Raw genomic sequence first — 19,200 nt, 5'->3', positions numbered from 1 at the left:
CTTTTACAACTTATATGCAATAGTCTAATTTTTTACAATACCAAAAAGTATTGAAATGTTTATAATTCATAGTAACAAATATGAACACAATTTCTCAAAGAATTACAAAACTAGAGGTACTAGTATAATGAACCTGACATGCCCATCTTTCAACATCAGTAATATATGATATATTATCAGTATGTTTCATCTCTACTTCCATCCTCATTCTCCAACCTCAGATTCTTTTGAAGTACATTCCAAAAAGCATGATTTCATTTCTAAATATTTTAGTGTGTATATTTAAAAGATGAGTCATTTTCAAAAAAATTATAACCACAGTACTATTTATCATACCTAAAAAGAATAATTACTTAAAATTAAAGTTTAGAACTAATTCCATTTTACTATCAACATCCATTCTATCTTCACAATTCTGTTACAAAATACCTCATAAAGCGCTCCAATACCTCTCAGGAGGTTCCTTAGTGTCCAAAGAACTATTCCATATCAAAACCGCAAACCCCAGGGAGAGGAGAGAACCTCCACAGTAGAGACCCAGGTGGATGAAACATTACATGCCAAGTGTTTCCTACGGTAGAACAGTAGCTTACACTAGGCCTGACCCCAAACGTAAGGGCTACAAACTGCTACCTGCAACGATACAACAATCCACCAACAGACAGGATGCTGATCTTAGAGCACTAATGAAGCCAGAGGTTTGTTTGGCACATTCTTACTAAAAATAGTCAGAGTTTTAAGTTCCCCTGGTGGAGTCCTGTGCTCACATGCGACCAAGTCTGACCGACACTGTGTCTTGGAAAAGGAGAAACCTAGGACCTTCCTACAGGCAGGGGGACAGTCCACTCCTCCCCGTCTGCTCTCACAGAATTAACAGGAATACTGCTCTGGAAAACACTTGGCAAGACAGATAAACGCCTTACTAGGTTCGTCTGCTGGTTGTATCCAAGGAAGCTCAATGGACACCCATCAAATGTGGGCTGAGCCAGAGGACAGGCGAGGCATCACGGCTGCCCTAGGGCACGAAGGGTCAAAGGAGAGAGTGGCGAGGGAGGAGACAAACATGTTTCTATAAACAGACACATTAAATGTTAATATAGAGATACGCACAGGGGCACAGAGGACACACAGACAAACCATGGGGTTTAGAAGTGGTTTCCAGGAGGAGATATGAGCTCTTAGCTGTTAAGGAGAATTAGCTAAACAAAGTTAGTGGGAAGGGGGTACACATTACAGGGTATAGCCTGAGCAAAGGCACTGTGACATGGGACACACGACACATTCCAGGAACCAGAGCTCAAGGTGCGAGGTGAGGACTGGAAGTATGGAGGGAGGACGAGGCGGAGGCCAGGAGTGGAAGATCTGGTGTACCCCGTAAGCTTAGCTCTGCCCTATAGGTGACGAGCCGCCACAGGGATTAAGCGAGGTGCACGGTTAGGTCTGTGTATTCAGACTGAGCCCCTAGTGGCAAATTAAACCGATGGATTCCAAGAGGATGAGATTGGAGAGTCCAGAGGAAAGACCATGAGGGACTGAACTACAGCAGTGAGGGGAGAGGTCCGGATGGGTAGATGAGTCTGAGTGACACTTAGGAGGGAGACGGGCAAGGCTTCCACTGGATACAAAGTGAGAAGGGAAGTATGCAGGTAACTCCCAGGCTTCAAGGACTATGCCCCAAAAGGTGGAATGAGGGCAATTCCTAGATTAAAAGCTCATTTTAATTATGTTGAATGCCTTCCATTTTCTTTCATTTGAAACTTTTTTATTTTTAATAAAAATGCCCTGCCTTACCTATAACAAGCTTCCCTGGCACCACGCCCTAATGAGCCATCTGCTCCAAAGATAAATCTCACTGTTTCCTAGACGTGTGCTGAGGCATCTAAGGCAGCAAAGACCTTCCCTCATTAGAGATTTTGGATATTTGTTGCTATATGTTCTGATGTTTATTTAATATTAACTTGTAGCAGTTTTGACAAGGGATTTATTAGTATCTAATCACCTTACTAAAAATTGTCTTCCACTCTAATACTTATGTTTATGTTTATTTTACAGTTTAGTGCAATGGCCAGAACTTCCAGACTAAATGTCAAATAATAATGAAGCAGATATTCTTGCTTTGTTTCCAAATGTATCAGAAATGTCATTAATATTTTATCACTAAATAGTAGCAGGCTATTTGCTTATCATGTTTAGAAAAGTACCCACACATTCCAGTGTTAATACCCATTTTTTAAAAAGCTCACGTAGAAAGAGCACCATTTAAAAATTGTAACACAAAAATTAGGTCATTCAGCTGACCATATTGCAAAATCCATCTTTTACCACTAAAGATTTAGAAGTATTTTTCAATTTTGTATTTTCATTATAGAAAGAATTACAAAAATATAAAGTAACTATTTACAAACTCTACACAGAAAAGAATAAACAAACTATAGTATATCATTGGTCTCTACTACCATTTTCCTATAGAAAGGATATAAAAACCACCACAACAACAAAAAACTATTTATAAGAGATACAAACTATGGCTAGTGTATCTGAAATATTTTCAAAGTTAAATCTGAAATGATCAGAGCTAAATATGTATTTAAATAAGGATTAAAAACCACCCACGAAGAAAGCAGTAGTCTTACCTGTAACGAACATGAAAGGAATGGTCTTCCCTCATGCTTATCAAATTTTCCTCCATCGAGTCATATTATAAGCTGAGTAAAATATGAGATTATCTTATTTTGTGCCAATCCAGCTCTTTACAATGTGGAATGGTTGCAGAACAGTGTCCAGTTAGCACATTAAGGAACGGGTGTTAATACATCCTAAGCTCCTGCTTCTTCTTGTTAACAATGAAAGGAGGTCAATGTCAGACAGCTTAAAGGTTCAAAATGTGTCCCAAATCCTTGCATCTCTGGCCCTTTCAGCAGCACTTCAGCAGCATTTCTGCAAAAGGAATACAAGATGCTTTGCTTGAAGTCCTAGTTTCAAAGAATAACCTGCAGTAACCCCAAGCTGCACACAATCACACAGCTAACCACAGACGACTGTCACATCAACTGCAGGGGAAAGCAGCCTCGGGCTCAACTGCACCATGAAGCTTCTGACTAGGGGAAAGAACATGGGCTTTACTTGAGAATTCTAAGTAAGTTTAATTTTTAAACTGGTTTGAAATACAATCTTATGTAATATTTTCTATTATAAACAAATATAGAATATGTATAAGTATCTAAAAACAAAAGTCTGATACTTCAAGCTTTTAAAAACTATTAATAAGTAAAATGAAAATTCAATAATTATTTGAATAAGTAGATTCTAAACTGTAAATTCACTTCTTCAAAAGATATCTGTGCTGATATTTAGGTTATACTTGTATTCGTTTGCTCTAAAAGTATATTCTATTTGAACTCATTAAGGCCTTTAAAATGTTTTTATTAATATTGAGTAGGTACAAAGAAATTCAGGAAATATGTGTATGGAAGGATGACGCAATAAACATTTACAAGGCACCACCCAGTCTAAGGTGAAGAACATTATCACTGCCTCTGAAGCCTCCTGGGTGTGCCAACCTAACCCATTATATTTCTTTCCCCTCTAAGGTGGTACTGGCATCAAAGCAGATATACAGATGAACAGAACAGAACAGAGAGCGCAGAAAAACCCCCACACCTATATGGTTGATTAGTTTATGACAAAGGAGGCAAGAATGTACAGTGGGGTAAGGACAGTCTCTTCAATAAATGGTGCTGGGAAAACTGGACAGATAGATGCAAAAGAATAACACTGGATCATTCTCTTATACCATATACAAAAATAAACTCAAAATAGATTACTCACTTCAATGCAAGACTCGAAACCATAAAACTCCTAGAAGAAAACAAATAGGCAGTAATCTCTGTGACATCACTCTTAGTGATATTTTTGGGGCAATGTCTCCTCGGGTAAGGGAAACAAAAGAAAAAATAAACAAATGGGACTACATAAAAATAAAAAGTTTTGCACAGCGAAGGAAACCATCAACAAAACAAAAAGACGACCTATTGAATGGGAGAAGATATTTGCCAATGATACATCCAATAAGGGGTTAATATCCAAAAAGATAAGGAACCCCACATAACTTAACACCAAAAAAATCAATCCGATTTAAAAGTGGGCAAAGGACCACAACAGACATTTCTCCAAAGAGGACATAAAGTTTGCCAACAGACATCTGAAAAGGTGCTCAACATCACTAATCACCACAGAAATGCAAATTAAACCACAATAAGATAACACCTCACACCTGTCAGAATGGCTAACATCAATAAATCAACACACAACAGGTACTGGCGGGGATGTGGAGAAAAGGGAGCCCTGGTACACTGTTGATGGGATTCTAAACTGGTGCAACCATATGGAAAACAGTATGGAAATTCCTCAAAAAATTAAAAATAGAACTGTGATGTGATCCAGCGATTCTACTTCTGGATATTTAGTGGAAGAAGTAAAAAACACAAATTCAAAAAAGTATATACACATCCCTATGTGCACTGCAGCATCACTAGTAATACCCAAGATCTGGAACCTAGATGTCCATCAATAGATGAATGGACAAAGACGTGGTATATATACACAGTGGAATATCATTCGGCCATTAAAAAGAACGAACTGTTGCCGTCTGTGACAGCATGGATCTAGGGGGTATTGTGCTAAGGGGAAACAAGTTAGTGAAAGACAAGCGCCACATGATCTCACTTACACGTGTAATTAAAAATTGAATAAACAAACAGACGAATAGAGGAGATGATGATGATTACCAAAGAGGAGGGAGTAGGGGACAGGAATTTTAAATAAAAATTTTAAATAAAAATAATAAAAATTAAATGAAAAAAGACTGCATGAAGAACCATTTTTAAAATAATTAAAACAAGCAAGAAGACAGAATGCTATTCACCATTTTACTAGGACAATTTATATAACATGGCTTTACCATTCTCAAAAGAAGAGCATCCTCAAAAAATTCACTCTTACATTACAGTCTCCATAATAATTAACAGTTCTTATCTTAAAACTACTCTTTGAACAAACAAGCAATTATTGATTCAATGATTTGTGTTGCAAGAATTCTCTGACCAATTTAGTAACAAGATGTCCATTCATGCCTGCATTGCATGGAGTTAGCAAATCCACTTCACATTTAACACATACTTTATCTTAGTGTTTACATCTATTATATCTGTTAGTGTTACTACTTTAAAGACTAATAAAATCTGCAACAAATATTAAATTATGAATTGTTCATTAGGATAAGAAATGTAATGACATGACCAGGAAATGAAATGGAAATTATAGCTTTGGAAGAATATTAAGAAAACATCAGATTTAATCTCCAACCTCTATTAAGATGTATAACTAGTAATTTATAAGGAACACATATAACCTTAATAGCATCTCCCAGGTCCTAAAAAACAATGCTCCAAAACCTCACTGCTAACACAACTGTTCCCTGGTGGCATCTTTTGGTCTGACCTTAAAGAAATAAAGAGAAAGCAGTAATTTTTCCACATCCTATAAACAGACAGAAGCACATGGAACGATCAACTAGTACATGACTCTGATGGCCTCATGTTTAATTACTTGATTAGGAAGTGAAAAAGGCAGACTCCTGTCGCAAGCCAACTGCACTTCTGGGCACTGTCCAAGGTACGCAACCAGAGCAAAAGGTCCTAGCCTTGCTTTCTCCATCGCAGTGAAATATTTGCAAAAAAGGCAATGGGGGGAAGTAGGGGACAGACAGTTACATTTTTATCTTTTGTACTCCTTTCAATTTACCAATGAGATCTAAATGTTACCACTGCAATAAGTCAGTGCCAAAATTAAAGAGAAATTGCAATAGGAGAAAAATAACAAAGCAATGCATAACAGTTCTGACTCTTTATTCAACACAATCTGTAAACCAGTAATATAATCTAATCAAACTGTTGTATAATACTGAGAACTAAAGATAACTCAAGATTATGTGTTTATAGCTATTTTAATCTACAGTGTTGAACATAGTTTTAACGTTAACTGATAATCGCCGCATATATCAAACGTAAACCGCAACCTTGGTATGTGCCCTGACAGGGAACTGAACCCAAAACCTTTTTGGTCTACGGGAGGATGCTCCAACCAACTAAGCCAGGGCTCTTGGCAGAATTTTTTAAATGCAGGTACAGAGCTGTGGACATTTAAAATGCATAACAATGAATGCAACCATTTCAGCATAGTAAAATCCAAAAACAATTCTATTAATATAAAATAAGAATTCCTTTTTCAATTGTTTACACCTGAAAGCTCACCATTCTAAACAACTTACCCCCTTACATGCAGTTTTGCTTCTGCAGGTTCAGCTATCATCGATCAACTGTGGTCCAAAAATATTAAATGAAAAAGTCCAGAAAGAAACAATTCATAAATGTTAACATTTTGCCGTTATGAGTGGTGAAATTTCTCACGACCCCCTCCATCCAGCTGACCCCCTCCATCCAGCCCGGAATGTGAATCACCCCCTTGGTCCAGTTGTACACACCCCCCCAGTCACTCAGTAGCCTCCTCCTTATCAGATTGACTGTCGCAGTATCACAGGGCTTGTGTTCGTGACCCTTATTTTACTTAATCGTGGCCCCAAAGTACAAGAGTAGTGGTGCTGGCAATTCAAATATGCCAAAGAGAAGCTTCCTTTAAGTGAAAAGATATTTATGTATAGGAAAAACCATAATATACACAGGGTTTGGTACTACCCACAGTTTCAGGCATCCACTGGGGGGGTCTTAGAGCACATCACCAAGGATAAGGGGCGGCTATACATAAACTTCCTTTTTTAGTGAGGAACATTTATGTTTTTATCCATCACATGAAGTTAAAAGGACACCAAAGAATTACACTCCCTGGATAACCAAAATACTAATAAAAGCCATACATGAAATTTGAAACTAAATACTAAAACAAAATGTAATCTACAAGAGAGAGCACTGACTATTCAAGCCCTCACCTTCGTACTGCTGTTAAACAGTGAGGAAGGGCGAAGAGTCTGAGTCCACCCATACGAGGAAGGCTGACTGTCTGTGAGCCAGCAGCAGTTTCCAGGGCTCCACACAAGGCGCTGTGGGCCTCGCAATTACTGCACCAGCAGCCTCTCAGCAATTAGGGCTGGGCAGCCCATGACCACTCAGGGAGAAGCTGAATACTGACTATTTTTCTGGGGAATGGCAAACTAGAAAGGGGCTCTGCTTTTAAATTATACAAAGCCCACGTGAATTAAGCCAGTGATTACACTAATTCAAGCCACTCTTCTCAGTAATCATAATGATTCAAGAGCCCTGCTCCAACAAGTTTACTTATTTATACTTAAAAATATAAACACATTCAACTAAAGGAAAAAAGTCTTACATATATTCATTAGAATAAATTAGTACTTTTATCTCTATTACTTGGTTTTATTTTTCGTCAAACTGAAGCCCATAACTTACAAATACATGATGTTAATCTTCCCTCCTATAAGGCAATTTTAGACATGGTCCTTTTAATCCGTTAGTAAAATTAATAACCTTCTGAGAGTCTCTAACTTGCATAAGGGAAGTGATTTCTAGTTAATTATTATAAACACAAAATTCTGGATACATAGACATATAATATCATAGACACAAGGATGACTTTTAGAAAAGACATTCTAAATTTTAATCAACGCCAATTATATTTTCAGTGCTTTTCAAATGACTGCTTAGGTTATAAGACAGGATCACAAGAAAATGTCTGCAACCCAAAAACACTGGACATTTGCACTAAGCCCAATTTGTTAAAACAAACATACACACAAACTCCTTCATATAATACAGTATATGCAGCCCTTGCCCTTTCTGATCTGTATGCAATCTTTTGTTAATAAATATAAATTCATTTATTTGTTATCATTTTAGGGCCCACACAAATTATTGGACCAACATGATGCAGTTAATAAAAGTTCAAAGAAGTAAAATTCAAAATAGTCTTCTGATGATGTTACTATGCCAGGAAAAGAGAAATACTTATTAGTAAACAATGGGGAGAATGTAACTTTAGGAAAATTGGTTATCAAGTCACCAGAGAACACGACCCACAGCCACTTATTGCTACCCTTGCTAGTCAGCCATCAGCTTAAATTAGTACGTACATGAAAAACTCACTGGTGAAGTAGAAAAGAAGTGGTCCTCTCAACTGAGTGTTGTTCATCCGTTCTCTTAACAGGATTTTAACACGGCAAAATTGCTTTCAAATACATTTTTAAGCAGAAATAAATCCCAAGTACAAAAGGATTTTAAATGCCTAAACTGGATCCGTAAAGAGTTTGAATTTAGAATTTTTCACAGGAAAATATAACTGTCTTTTCCTTGTAAAAGTTACACCATTTTCTGCAAAAATGACTCAATTCAATTCAATAATGTTATGAGGACTCAGGAAAGCTTTTTGGAAGAAATAAAAGCTGTACTGCACCTTGAAGGATGGGCAGACCTTATTAGGCAAATAGAGGAAATGACTCAAAAAAAGCGAGGAGGAGGGAACACACAGAATGTGTGCCAGGAAAGCACATTGGGTCAAGGGTAGGGAAAGAGAAGTCGAAGAAGGTACTAAACTATGAGGGACTCTGAATATTATATGGGTAAAGCACGTTTGGCCTTGTGTTTACATAATGGTCAACCTTATAATTTTTTCCACAAAGAAACAGCAAAGCTGGATCTGTGCGAGGAAGATAACCTGGCAGCAACATACAGGGCAGGACAGGGAGACAGGAAAAAGATACTGCAAAAACTCCAGAAGCAAACTGCTTTGCACATAATTGATGTCCAACAAAGGTGTTTGATTTCTTGCCTGGGAGGAACTGAACTATAAAGCAGCAAAGAATCCTATCATACTGAGAAATCCACACTTGAATACACTTCTACTCCACAGTAAAGAGTATATTCATATTCATGTAAATAACTCAGGAAAGTATTTTTATTTTTTACTGTTTTTATAAAGATGAACTACTCACTTTGGCACTACATATACAAAGGTGATTTAGAAGGATATTGAAAATGTTATGTGATTTATAAGGTATTGAAAAAAAGTCAGCAGTCCTAAAAGAAAACTGGAATATGTTTTTCACATAGTTCACAACAAAATGCAGGACCTTCGGGCATTTTAAGCGAAGGATTATGTCCCTCAGATGGAATCCAGAGACCTGGAGGAGATTCAAACACACGGAAGAATACAGCTGTGCTCTGGGATCAGGCCCTGGTTTAAATACCAGCACAGTGACTTATTAGTTATATGATCTTAAGCTAGTTAAACACTCAGAGTTGGTTTGGACATAATGATACTTAGCCATGTGTTGTGATGAGATATGACTTATAAAGCCCCTAACCCAGTGCCTGGCCCTGGTACTTAATAAAAGTACTCCATAAAGTACAGTAGCAATAATGATAATGGCTGCTGTTATTATTTTAAAAGAACGTGTCGATTAGACTAGATTTAGAATAGTCTAAATCTATGGCAGGTTTTCCATTTTGAGATTCCTGAGAACTACACAATGTTGATCTTTTCAGTACACCTTATTAATATTTTACGCTGAAGAACAGGGTCATTTTTAAACGTCTACATAGCCCATCTTTTGCTGCAATTAGCCTAGAACCAAGTCTGAGGTTTATATTACAATATAACCTTTGTAACACCGAATGCTGACTTAGTAACAGAAGAAAATACAACTGCTCATCTGGCCAAAGAGAAAGAGTTAGGGGGAAAGGCCTCTAACCACACAACATCACACGACTGTTACTTTGTATCGGCTCCACCCCTCGTGTAAACACAGCAGGAGCGCGCGTCGGACCGAGCCCGTGGCCAGGTGTAAAGAAACGCAACCCCGAGCCCCGCTCCCTCCGCACACGCCCGCGTCACCGACGGCGCGCTTTCCTCACGCTGCTTACTCGGTTCTAAACAATCAACCAAAGCCGCTGCTCCAAAGGGGACAACCCGGCAGGAGCGGTTCGTATCGCCGCGGCGCCGGGAGCCCACGCGCTGCGCCCTCCGCCGGGGAGAAATCACGCCGAGGCAACACTTCCATCCTTCCTCGTTTCCCTTCGTGGGTTTCAAATGCTGCCCGTTAAAAGTTTCCACACCGGTTACCAGTAACGCGAGGAAACACTGGAAGGTTCTGCACAGGTTTTCAGGACAGGGCTCTCCGGCCGTGGTCACTAAAACTTTCCGCAGCGGCCACCCATTTCCACCGTAAATCGGCCGGCGGGCCCACGCGGCGCCGAACCCGGAGGTGGGGTGGACGCGGCCCCCGACCGCCCCGGGCGCGCCGGGGGAGGGGCCCGCGCCCGGCCGCAGGTGGCCGCCGTCGGCCCGGGCGGCACCTCCGCGGGGCCGGCGTTCAATGGTGTGTGACTCGCGCTCGGACGCCCTGACAAGTCCCCGCGTCCCGCTCTACTTTTTACGCTAAAACATCAGCGAACGCGACGGCTACGCTTCACTGGCGTTTTCACAGCTCCGACGCGAACGCACCTCGGTGTCGTCCCGGGGTCCCCGAGGTCCCCGCCGCCCGGGACCGCAGACCACCGCGAACAAAGGCGGTCGCCCCCGCCCCGGGCCGCCCCCACACGCACGCACGGTCCCCGTCCCTCCCTCCGCGGGGCGCCCTCAGACGCCCCTCAAACTCACCTCCCGCGGGCCGGCGAGGGCGGAGAGCACGGTGGACGCGGCGACGCGGCGGCGGCGGCAGCAGCAGCAGCAGCAGCAGCAGCCGCCTCGGGCGACGGGCGGGCGGCCGCGTCCCCTCCCCGCGGCTGGTCCGCACGCCGCGGGCGACGGGCCAGGCAGGGGCACCTCAGGGGGCCGGCGCGCGCCCCCCGCCCAGGTGCCCGCCCCCAGCAGGTCACGTGAGCCAGAGCTCCCAGGGCGCTCTACGCGGCCCCGCCGGTCCCAACACCGCCCAGGGGGTCTCGCCGCGCAGCCCGCCCCTCCCGCGCCTTCTGCGCCTGCGCTGCAGCGCCAATGGCTCCCATTCAAACCGACAACGCCCCGCGTCTTTCGGGCCAGCCAATGGCCGGCGCGGGGCGGGGCTAAGCGGGCGCGGGGCGGGGCGTGTGAGTCGGAGCGGGGCCCGCGGGGCTCGGTCGGCCTCGCCCCGGGACCTGCCCGGGGCCGCCCAGGTGAAGTTGTTTTCCAGTCCCCTCACTCCTTCTTCAGACACTAATGGGTGGGCGGAGCCACGGCCCCGCCCGGGGAGAGCTCTGGGAGGCGCAGCCCGGACCCGGGAGCGGCGGGGGCCCCGGGCAGGCCCGGAGGGCGCGCACCCGGCGGGACGGGTCCTGCGGGTTGTCGAGGAGGACGGGCCCCTGCGCAGTGGCGGCGCCGCCGTGAGCGCCAGCGAGGCGGCCTCACCTCCGGAGGCCGCGCCGCCCGCCGGCCTCTCCGGCCGCTGGGAAGCACGTCGGCGGTTCCCGGGAAAACTGCGCGCGGCTTCCTCGGCTGCGGGCGGCGGCGCTGCACGCGCGCGGGAGACGGCCTTCCCTTCCGCTCCCGCCCTCCCCACACCCAGTTCATAAAAATAAAGGCTCAGTGTGCTCTTCGCAACGATACCAAGGCTAGAGCGTGTCAGGGCTGAAGAACCGGGTCGACTTGGTGAGACTGTGTCTCAGCCATTTCTCCACGAAGTGAAATGTAAATGTCTCCTCAGCTTTTTACGGTGAAGAGACGCCCGTCCCCGTCCCTCCGTGGGAGCGTCTCCGGCATCAAGCTCGACGGACAGCCGGGCTCCCCGGGGCTGGCCGGCCGCCGGCCTTAGTTTCCTCGGGCGGGCCCGGGTGGTGGCGCCGCTTTCCCGAGGCGGGCGCTTAGGCTTCGGGAGCTGAGTTTTGCGGGTTAGCGCGGTGCGGGGCTGCCCCGCACCCGCTCGTCAGGATCGCTAACGACCTTTACCGCCGGCTCCTGAGGGGTTCGCGCGGTGCGGGGCTGCCCCGCACCCGCACCTGCTCGTCAGGACCCTCGGCGACCTTTGACGCCGGCACCAAGGGCACCCGTTGGGCGGGAGGCCCTCGGGCTCCCGACCCGCGAGCGCGGCGCTGGCGCGGACGCCTAGTGTGCGGACCCGCGCCGCTTCCCCGCGCCTCCCCCGGGCGCGGCTTTGGGCCCCTCGCGCCCGCCGCCGTCTCCCTCCGCCGGGCCTCTGGGAAACGCCCTTTAAAGGGGTGCATCGGATGACGTCATCTCCTACTGGGAAACCTTGAGGCGCCTCACACTTGGGTGAAAATAAAATCTGAATGCCCCCCGGCCCCCCGGTCCCCGTCCCTGGCCCCCCTCCCCGCGCACGGGGCACCCACAGGCGCCCGGCAGGCAGGTCTCGGGGCTCCTCCTCTGGGCCCCTTTCCGCGCAGCGCCCCTCGCCTGGATGCACCCCCCTCCCCCGCTGTGTCCCCCGCTGGCTTGGAGGGGGAGGGAGGCGCCCGGCCGGCGGTGCCCACGAGCCTCACTTCTGGTCGGCGTCGGGGCCTTCAGGATGGCGCGGGGCGCGGGCGCCGAGTGCCCGCGGCCGGGGACGCCGCTGCCGGGCTCCATTGCGGGCGGCGCGGGCGCGCAGGGGCTCCTTTCGTACAACGAGGGCCGCTGGTGCAGGTCAGAATCGTGGGCGCGTCGAAGCCTTTCCACCTCGGTGGCGAGGTCCCTGCCCCGCCCCGGACTGTCCCTGCCTTTCGCATCAGCAGGACCCTGATCTCAGAGACAGAGGAACAAGCGCTTCAGAGGCGCCCACCCCCCAGGAAGCTCAGACCCTCCCAGGAACCAGGGGACCCCCCGGACTTCCTAGGCCGCGGGCAGGGCTTTGGGGAGCCCCGGGCCGCGCGCCCGCGGTGTCTGTAGTCGCGTCATTGCTCCGCCGCAGCCCGTGCAGCGGCCCCGACCGCAGGCTCTCCTCAGCCCCGGGGCCCCGACCCTCAGCCGTGGAGAAGCCGCCTCGCCACCGCGCTGGGCACAGGCCCTTCGGTTCCGCGCTCGGGTAATTCCTGCTCTTACATCCCTGCGCTGAGGCGTGCCCCCCGGGTTCACTGCCCCTCGGGTTTGCTCCGTGGGGCCGCAGAGCTCCCCAGCGGGAGGGGCTTCGAGGGGGCAAGAGATCGGGCCTGGGGCGGAATGAGGCGGCGCAGGCCCGTCCTCCAAGAACCCTCCAAACGCGCCGAGTGCGGTGGTCAGCGAGGCAATGGCCATCCCGGTCCCTGGACCTGCCAGTGTGCCCCCCTACGCGCCAAACGGGGCTTGGCAGACGGGGGGAACCAGGGACCCTGAGGCGCGCACCCTGTCCTGTCCTGGGCCGTCCGGGCGCCCGGTGCTGTAATCACTGGGGTCCTTGTGAGCAAGAGGCAGGAGGCGCAGAACCAGAGACGCCGCGAGGTTGGCTTCGAAGACGGAGGAAGGAGCCCCGGGCCGAGGGATGGCCCTCGGGCGCTGGAAAGGCCGAGGACTCTCTCCGGGAGCCTCCGGGCGGAACCGGCCCTGCCCACCTCCTGCTCTTAGCCCGGACAGACCTGTCTCAGGCTTCCGGCCTCCAGAACAGAAGGATGATTTGTGTTCTTTTAAGCTACTAAATGTGTGATACTAAGTTTGTTACAGCAGCAATAGAAAACTGCCAGAATTATATCCTGTTGAAGAAACACTTTGGGGAGTCTGACCGTTCCTATTTTTTCTTGCACTTGGTGACACGTGGTCTCACAGGAGGGGACACGAGTTGGCTTTGCAGTCCTAATGGCCCTCGCTGCTCCTCCGAGCGCCTTTCCTTGTCTCAATGGAGGGGTGACAGGGTATTTATCTTGGGGGGCTGGAGAGGGTGGACGGGATGACACAGAGGGCCTAGCACATAGTAGGCCCTCAATAAACGTTCACTGGCTTCACACCCCGCCTACTACTTGAATCCGAGAGGCTGACTCCTCTCTGCTGGGGACCTGCTGTGTGATTCTGGCTCAGTGGCTTCCTCTCCCTCAACCTGTTCCTGGGGATTAAAGGGAGAGCGTTTAGCTCCTAATGGGGCTGGGTCCTCTCGGTTAAAAAGTGCAGAGCACTGCCATCGTTGGAGCAGGTAATTATTTCCTGTCCTAAGCTGCTTAGCGCTGCACTGTGGATCCTTCCAGTTCTGAGAGGGTGAAGAAGGACCTCGCCTGGGTGGGTGCCTTGAGTCTTAATTAATTAATGTTTATTAAACCTACACAAGCTTATCATAAAAGGCTAAGTGTTGAGTATTATTTACCTTTCCTGTGGTTGTCACTTCCGGTGTTTTAATATAGCAGCTAATACTGGCTCATAAAATTGGCATTTTCGCATTGGATTAGGTAATGTTTACTGTATAATCATGTGGTGGTGAGGGTGACTACTTTGTTACTATTTAAAGAGCTTTGTGTTTTTTACAAAAAAAAAGGGGGTTAGGGAAATAGTGAGAGCTGTTATTTTCCTACAAGGGCACAATTTACATTTCAAATCCTTCTATATAAAACCAGACAGAATGACCAAAAGAGCTAAGATTTTGAAGCACTGAAAGATGTGTTTTATGTAATAGTTAATATTTATTTTTATTTATAAAAATTATCACCCAAGGATATTTTTTTCCATTGATTTTTTTTAGAGAGAGTGGAAAGGAGAAAAGAGGGGGGATGAGGGGGAGAGAGAGAGAAACACTAATGTGAGAGAGACACATTGATTGGTTGCCTCCCACACACACACTGACTGGCCTGGGGAACAAACTCGAAACCCAGGTATGTGTCCTTGACCGGGAATCGAATCCATGACCTTTAGGCTGGGAGTGAAAGGCAGGGGAGAAAAGGATACCTCTTTAAGTAAAAGAAAAAGAATTTTCCTAAAATATTCTGGCTCTTCTTATCTCTGCAGATGTTGCCAAACTTAAGCTAGAAAAGTTAAGGAAGGGACAAAGTCCTTTTTTAAAACTTACATTCTTTAAATCAGTGTTTTAAAATTTGTCATTAGAATTAGTCTTAGAAAATCAACTGGCAAGAGTTTTCTAAATGTCCCCAGAGCACAGGAAAGGCCCATGGCTTATAGAACAAAGGAGACAATCTGTGATGACTATGTGGTTATGTTGATGGGAAAACTGGATAAAAAGACAGTGCTGACCCCGAAAGGGCAAGGAAAACAAGCGAAGGCTGCTGGTAAAACACCAAGCAGCAGCTTCTCTGAATACTGGCCTGCTCAGAGTTTCAAAGGATTTTTCTGTTCTGACTTTTAAAATAGTTTCGGGATAAATTATGTGTAACAGCTGGTCATCAAACTTGTGCATGCTCCCAGAAGGCCTACATCGCTGAGGGTGACTATAAATAATAGATCCACCCAGCTCTCCGGGGAGGACTGGATGGAGCTGCTGCACCATCTCAGCGTCTCCCTCCTGCCACTCAACAGTAGGAGGCTGAAGCCACACACTGAATGGTATTTGGTTACAGTCACAGGCCCTGCTGCATTGGTGGGCACCCCGTATTTCTGAGATAAAGTTTGCTGATAGGATTACCAGAGCGTCAATGAATGCAGTCACCGCACAGGGAGCCTGTATCATGTTACTCTTGAAAATATTTTAATCTAGAAACACCATCCACGGGATACAAAATCCACCAACACCTGACCTCCAGGTGTGGCCTAACGCACACTACTCTGAGACATCTCCTATTTGCTCTCATGGGTAAACAGAAATCTTGAGCTGGGAACAGAGGGAGAGAATTTGAAAATTAAAACAGAGTTGAACTGAGTATTTTTGAATGCTTTTAAAAGACACTCCCCCCAAAATGTTTAGGTCACATCAGCAGTACCCTACGGAACCTTCACAGCTGACATCTTGCAGTTGAAGGAACGCGGAACAGCCCCACCATGGTACTGAAGCTTAGTGTGTGTTCTCCTGTTCAGTTGTAGATGGCTTCCAACTATGAAAAAAGAAAGATGGTTTTGAGTTAGAGGATTGCTCATCTGTGTTGCAAGGCCCTTTGACCGGTTCACTCCATGATGTTCAGAGGCCCCGAGAGAGGTGAGTTTCTGTTGCTGCTGCCGTTGTTTTGCCAATTCGTGTTGACTGCGGGCTGTGCAGGTTGAAGGCTTAGAGTGGCAGGTTGCTGCATTTGGTATAAAATGTCACGGGGTCACATACTTAAAGCTCCTAACGGCAGTCTGTTCACACTCTTAATGACACACGAATAAAGGAGTAAGAAGAATCTGGATTGTTGGAGCAATGCCCCCAAAAGTCAACTCCGATTTTCATTATAGTCAGTAGGGTGGGTGGTAGAAGAGTGGGGTTCGGGATCTGAGAGTGTTAGGTGGCTGGTGCTTCGGTGGAGGGAGGCAGGGAAGGGTGGGTAGGTGCAGTGCCTGCTGTCTCCTCTATCTCTGGGTCATATACAGCCTGTCTGGAGGCCAGCAGAACACAGAACAGAGGGTACCGGGGATGGGATGAAGCGACTGTCACAGGCCCCATGGTTTTCCTTCGTAGATGGGAGCGGTTCTCCAACGTAACACAATTGTATTTCCACTAATGGGCTCAGTGACTAGAACAGACACCACTTACCAGCCAGAGACGACGATTCACTGACCGTCTTTGGTCTCTGAGCACTAAGGATTTGGGGGTTCTGTCCATAGACCTTCTCAATTGACTCGGTCAGATTCCCAGTCACCCCGGCCACCATTATCTTCTTCCCTTAAACTGGCACACGAGTCAGCACCTCGGCACCACATTCAGACTTCATGGTAAAGTAGAGCAGGCCGGCCACAGCGGCCAGCATGGCAAGTGCCCTGCGGCTCATTCCTGGCCGGGCCCAGCCTGCGGGGTTTTGCCGGCCTGGGCCCCTGGGGGAAGCCGGCCTTTGTGCTCAGTGCTCAGTGCTCAGTGCTCAGGCTCGGGGGTCTGTGAGCCGTTGCTGAGCACACAATGGTCAGTCTGGCTGCTTAAGCCGTCACCGCCCCAGATGCATTCCCCTGAGCTCAGCAAGTCAAACTGGGCTCTGCCGGGTTGTCGGCGGACGCTCTTTGAATGAACCTTTGGAGTCTAAGATGGAGGCCAGTGTCTTCACGGGAAGACGATCCAGTTCCGTCCAGCTGCCTGTAAGGGGCCCATTTTGATGCTAAGAACAGATTCTCCTTTATCAGAAAAAAAACCTTTTGGTATTTTGCACACAAACAAAGAAAACAATAATAATAGTAACAGAAGCTGTTTTCCTATGTGTAACGGGAGAGTTACATACAGGCTTCTGGTCTATCTTGGTGTCTCCTTTTTCTCTTAAGAATCCTAGCAAAAATTAAATGTGATCAGTTTAAATGGAATGATATTTAGAAACTAGGATCTGGCCAGCAAAGGGTCTTTCCGTCCTTGGATGGAAGGGCTTGGAGCTCTGCCGTGAGCACCTCAAGATACGAAGACAGCATGAGATGAGTTTGAGGCTGTAACTTACGTCACTAACAGTCCTGAAACACTTGAAATATATTTGGCATGTAACATGGTGTGATTTTAAGGTGTAGAACTTAATTTGACACCTATATACACTGTGATATGATTGTCATGCTAGTCATAATTAGCACCTCTGTCAACTCACATAATGTCATTTCGTTTTGGTGAGTGGAATAATGAAGTTCTAGTCTCTTAGCAAGCTGGAATATAATTCTGTTGTTGATACTATACTGTGCATTCCGTCTCCAGGGCTATTGCAGTTAAACTGGTAACTACTTGTATGCTTGTGCCCTTAAAGATTGTAGGCCCTATCCCTCCCTCCCCCCCAACCCCCACCCCCGGGGTAGCCACCATTTCACTTTGTTTTTATGAGTTTGGCTTTTTAGATTCCACACAGTAGTGATATGAGACAGTACTTGTCTTTCTCTGACTCATTTCACTTAGCATAATGTGCTCAAGGTCCATCCACGTAGTCACAAATGGCAGGATGTCCCTCTTTCTCTCAGATCTTATTTCATTGTATTTATAGCGCATCTTTTTTCATTTGCCCATTGATAGGCACTTGGTTTTTGCCATCTCTTTGCTACTGTGAAAAATGTGAACAAACACGGGAGTGCAGACGTCTCTGAGATCCTATGTTCATTTTCTTTGAGTATATACCCAGAAGTGGAATTGCTGGATTACATGGTAGATACATTTTTAATTTTCTGAGGAACTTCCATACTGTTTTCCATAGCAGCTGAACCAGCTCACAACCCGCAGTGCACGAGGGTTTCCTTCTCTCCACATCCTTGCCAACACTGGTCATCTCTTCTGTTCTTGACGTCAGCCGTCCTCACAGGTGTGAGGTGATATCTCACTGTGGTGATTAGTGATGTTGAGCATCTTTTTTTGTGCCTGCTGGCCATTGGATGTCTTAGACCATGTTTTACTTAAAATTATTTAGTGACAGTTTTCACCATCAAACTATATTCATTTACAGATAGATTTTAAAAATAGTTTCAAGGCTCTGGTAGAGATCATTCCTTCCTTTGTCCTTTAAGTGTCCCCACGGATGGAGAGCACCCAGCCTTCTGCACCTGGGCATTCTTCAGTATTCCAATGCTGAGGGTGGTTTTCATTTTTAAACTGCTGTTCACTGAACACTCACTCTGTGCCAAACACTATTCTAAGAGCTTTATATGCATTATCATCTCACGTTCATCCAGCAATCCTGTGAACTAGGGATTATTATTCCGATTTTTACGAAGAAGAGACTAAGACCCAGGAAAGTTAAATAACTTGCCCAATGGTGTATAGCTCATGAATGGAGAAGATAGAACTCAAATCCTGGTCTCTCCACTCCTGGTTCCCCACTGGACTTTAAAAAAATCAATCCTTTACTTGTATCCCAAGCTCCTATTTTGGGAGAATGAATTCCAAATAAATAGCGTTTCATGAGACAGACTGATAAATACTTGGTCATTGACCAGAGAACCAATGTCTGCCTTGATTTAATGAATAAAAATTTTAACTCCCTGTCCGCTTTCCCCTTGCTTATAGACCACTGATTATGTTAATGCAGCATTTGGGGTGGCTTAGCTCTCACAGAGCTTCCTGCCTTCAGAATCATCACTGAATTTCTCTCAATGAGAAGCATCCATTCTGTTCCGGCAGAGGCTCCAGGACAAGCCCACTCCCACACTTATTCGAATATATTTAACAATGAGGCTTTTCTCTTTCTGCACAGAACAGGACACACAGTGAGGACAGTGCAT

At 46.3% G+C, this 19,200-nt stretch overlaps 1 protein-coding gene across 1 annotated transcript in view; it reads right to left on the bottom strand.

The window, feature by feature from the left end:
• GPSM2 (G protein signaling modulator 2) overlaps positions 1-10,767 on the bottom strand; it is a 28,679-nt gene extending 17,912 nt beyond the window's left edge. The window contains exons 1-2 of the mRNA XM_087827904.1: positions 10,687-10,767; positions 2,634-2,937 (exon numbers count right to left, since the gene is read on the bottom strand). Coding sequence (XP_087684030.1) covers positions 2,634-2,689 — 56 coding nt within the window. The 5' untranslated portion in view covers positions 2,690-2,937; positions 10,687-10,767. The remainder of the gene's footprint in view (positions 1-2,633; positions 2,938-10,686) is intronic.
• Positions 10,768-19,200: the final 8,433 nt, after the last annotated feature.

Source organism: Miniopterus natalensis, chromosome 19 (assembly GCF_054644295.1).
Source record: "Miniopterus natalensis isolate mMinNat1 chromosome 19, mMinNat1.hap1, whole genome shotgun sequence".
NCBI classification, from domain to species: domain Eukaryota; kingdom Metazoa; phylum Chordata; class Mammalia; order Chiroptera; family Miniopteridae; genus Miniopterus; species Miniopterus natalensis.
This window is presented reverse-complemented; position numbering and strand designations above follow the sequence as displayed.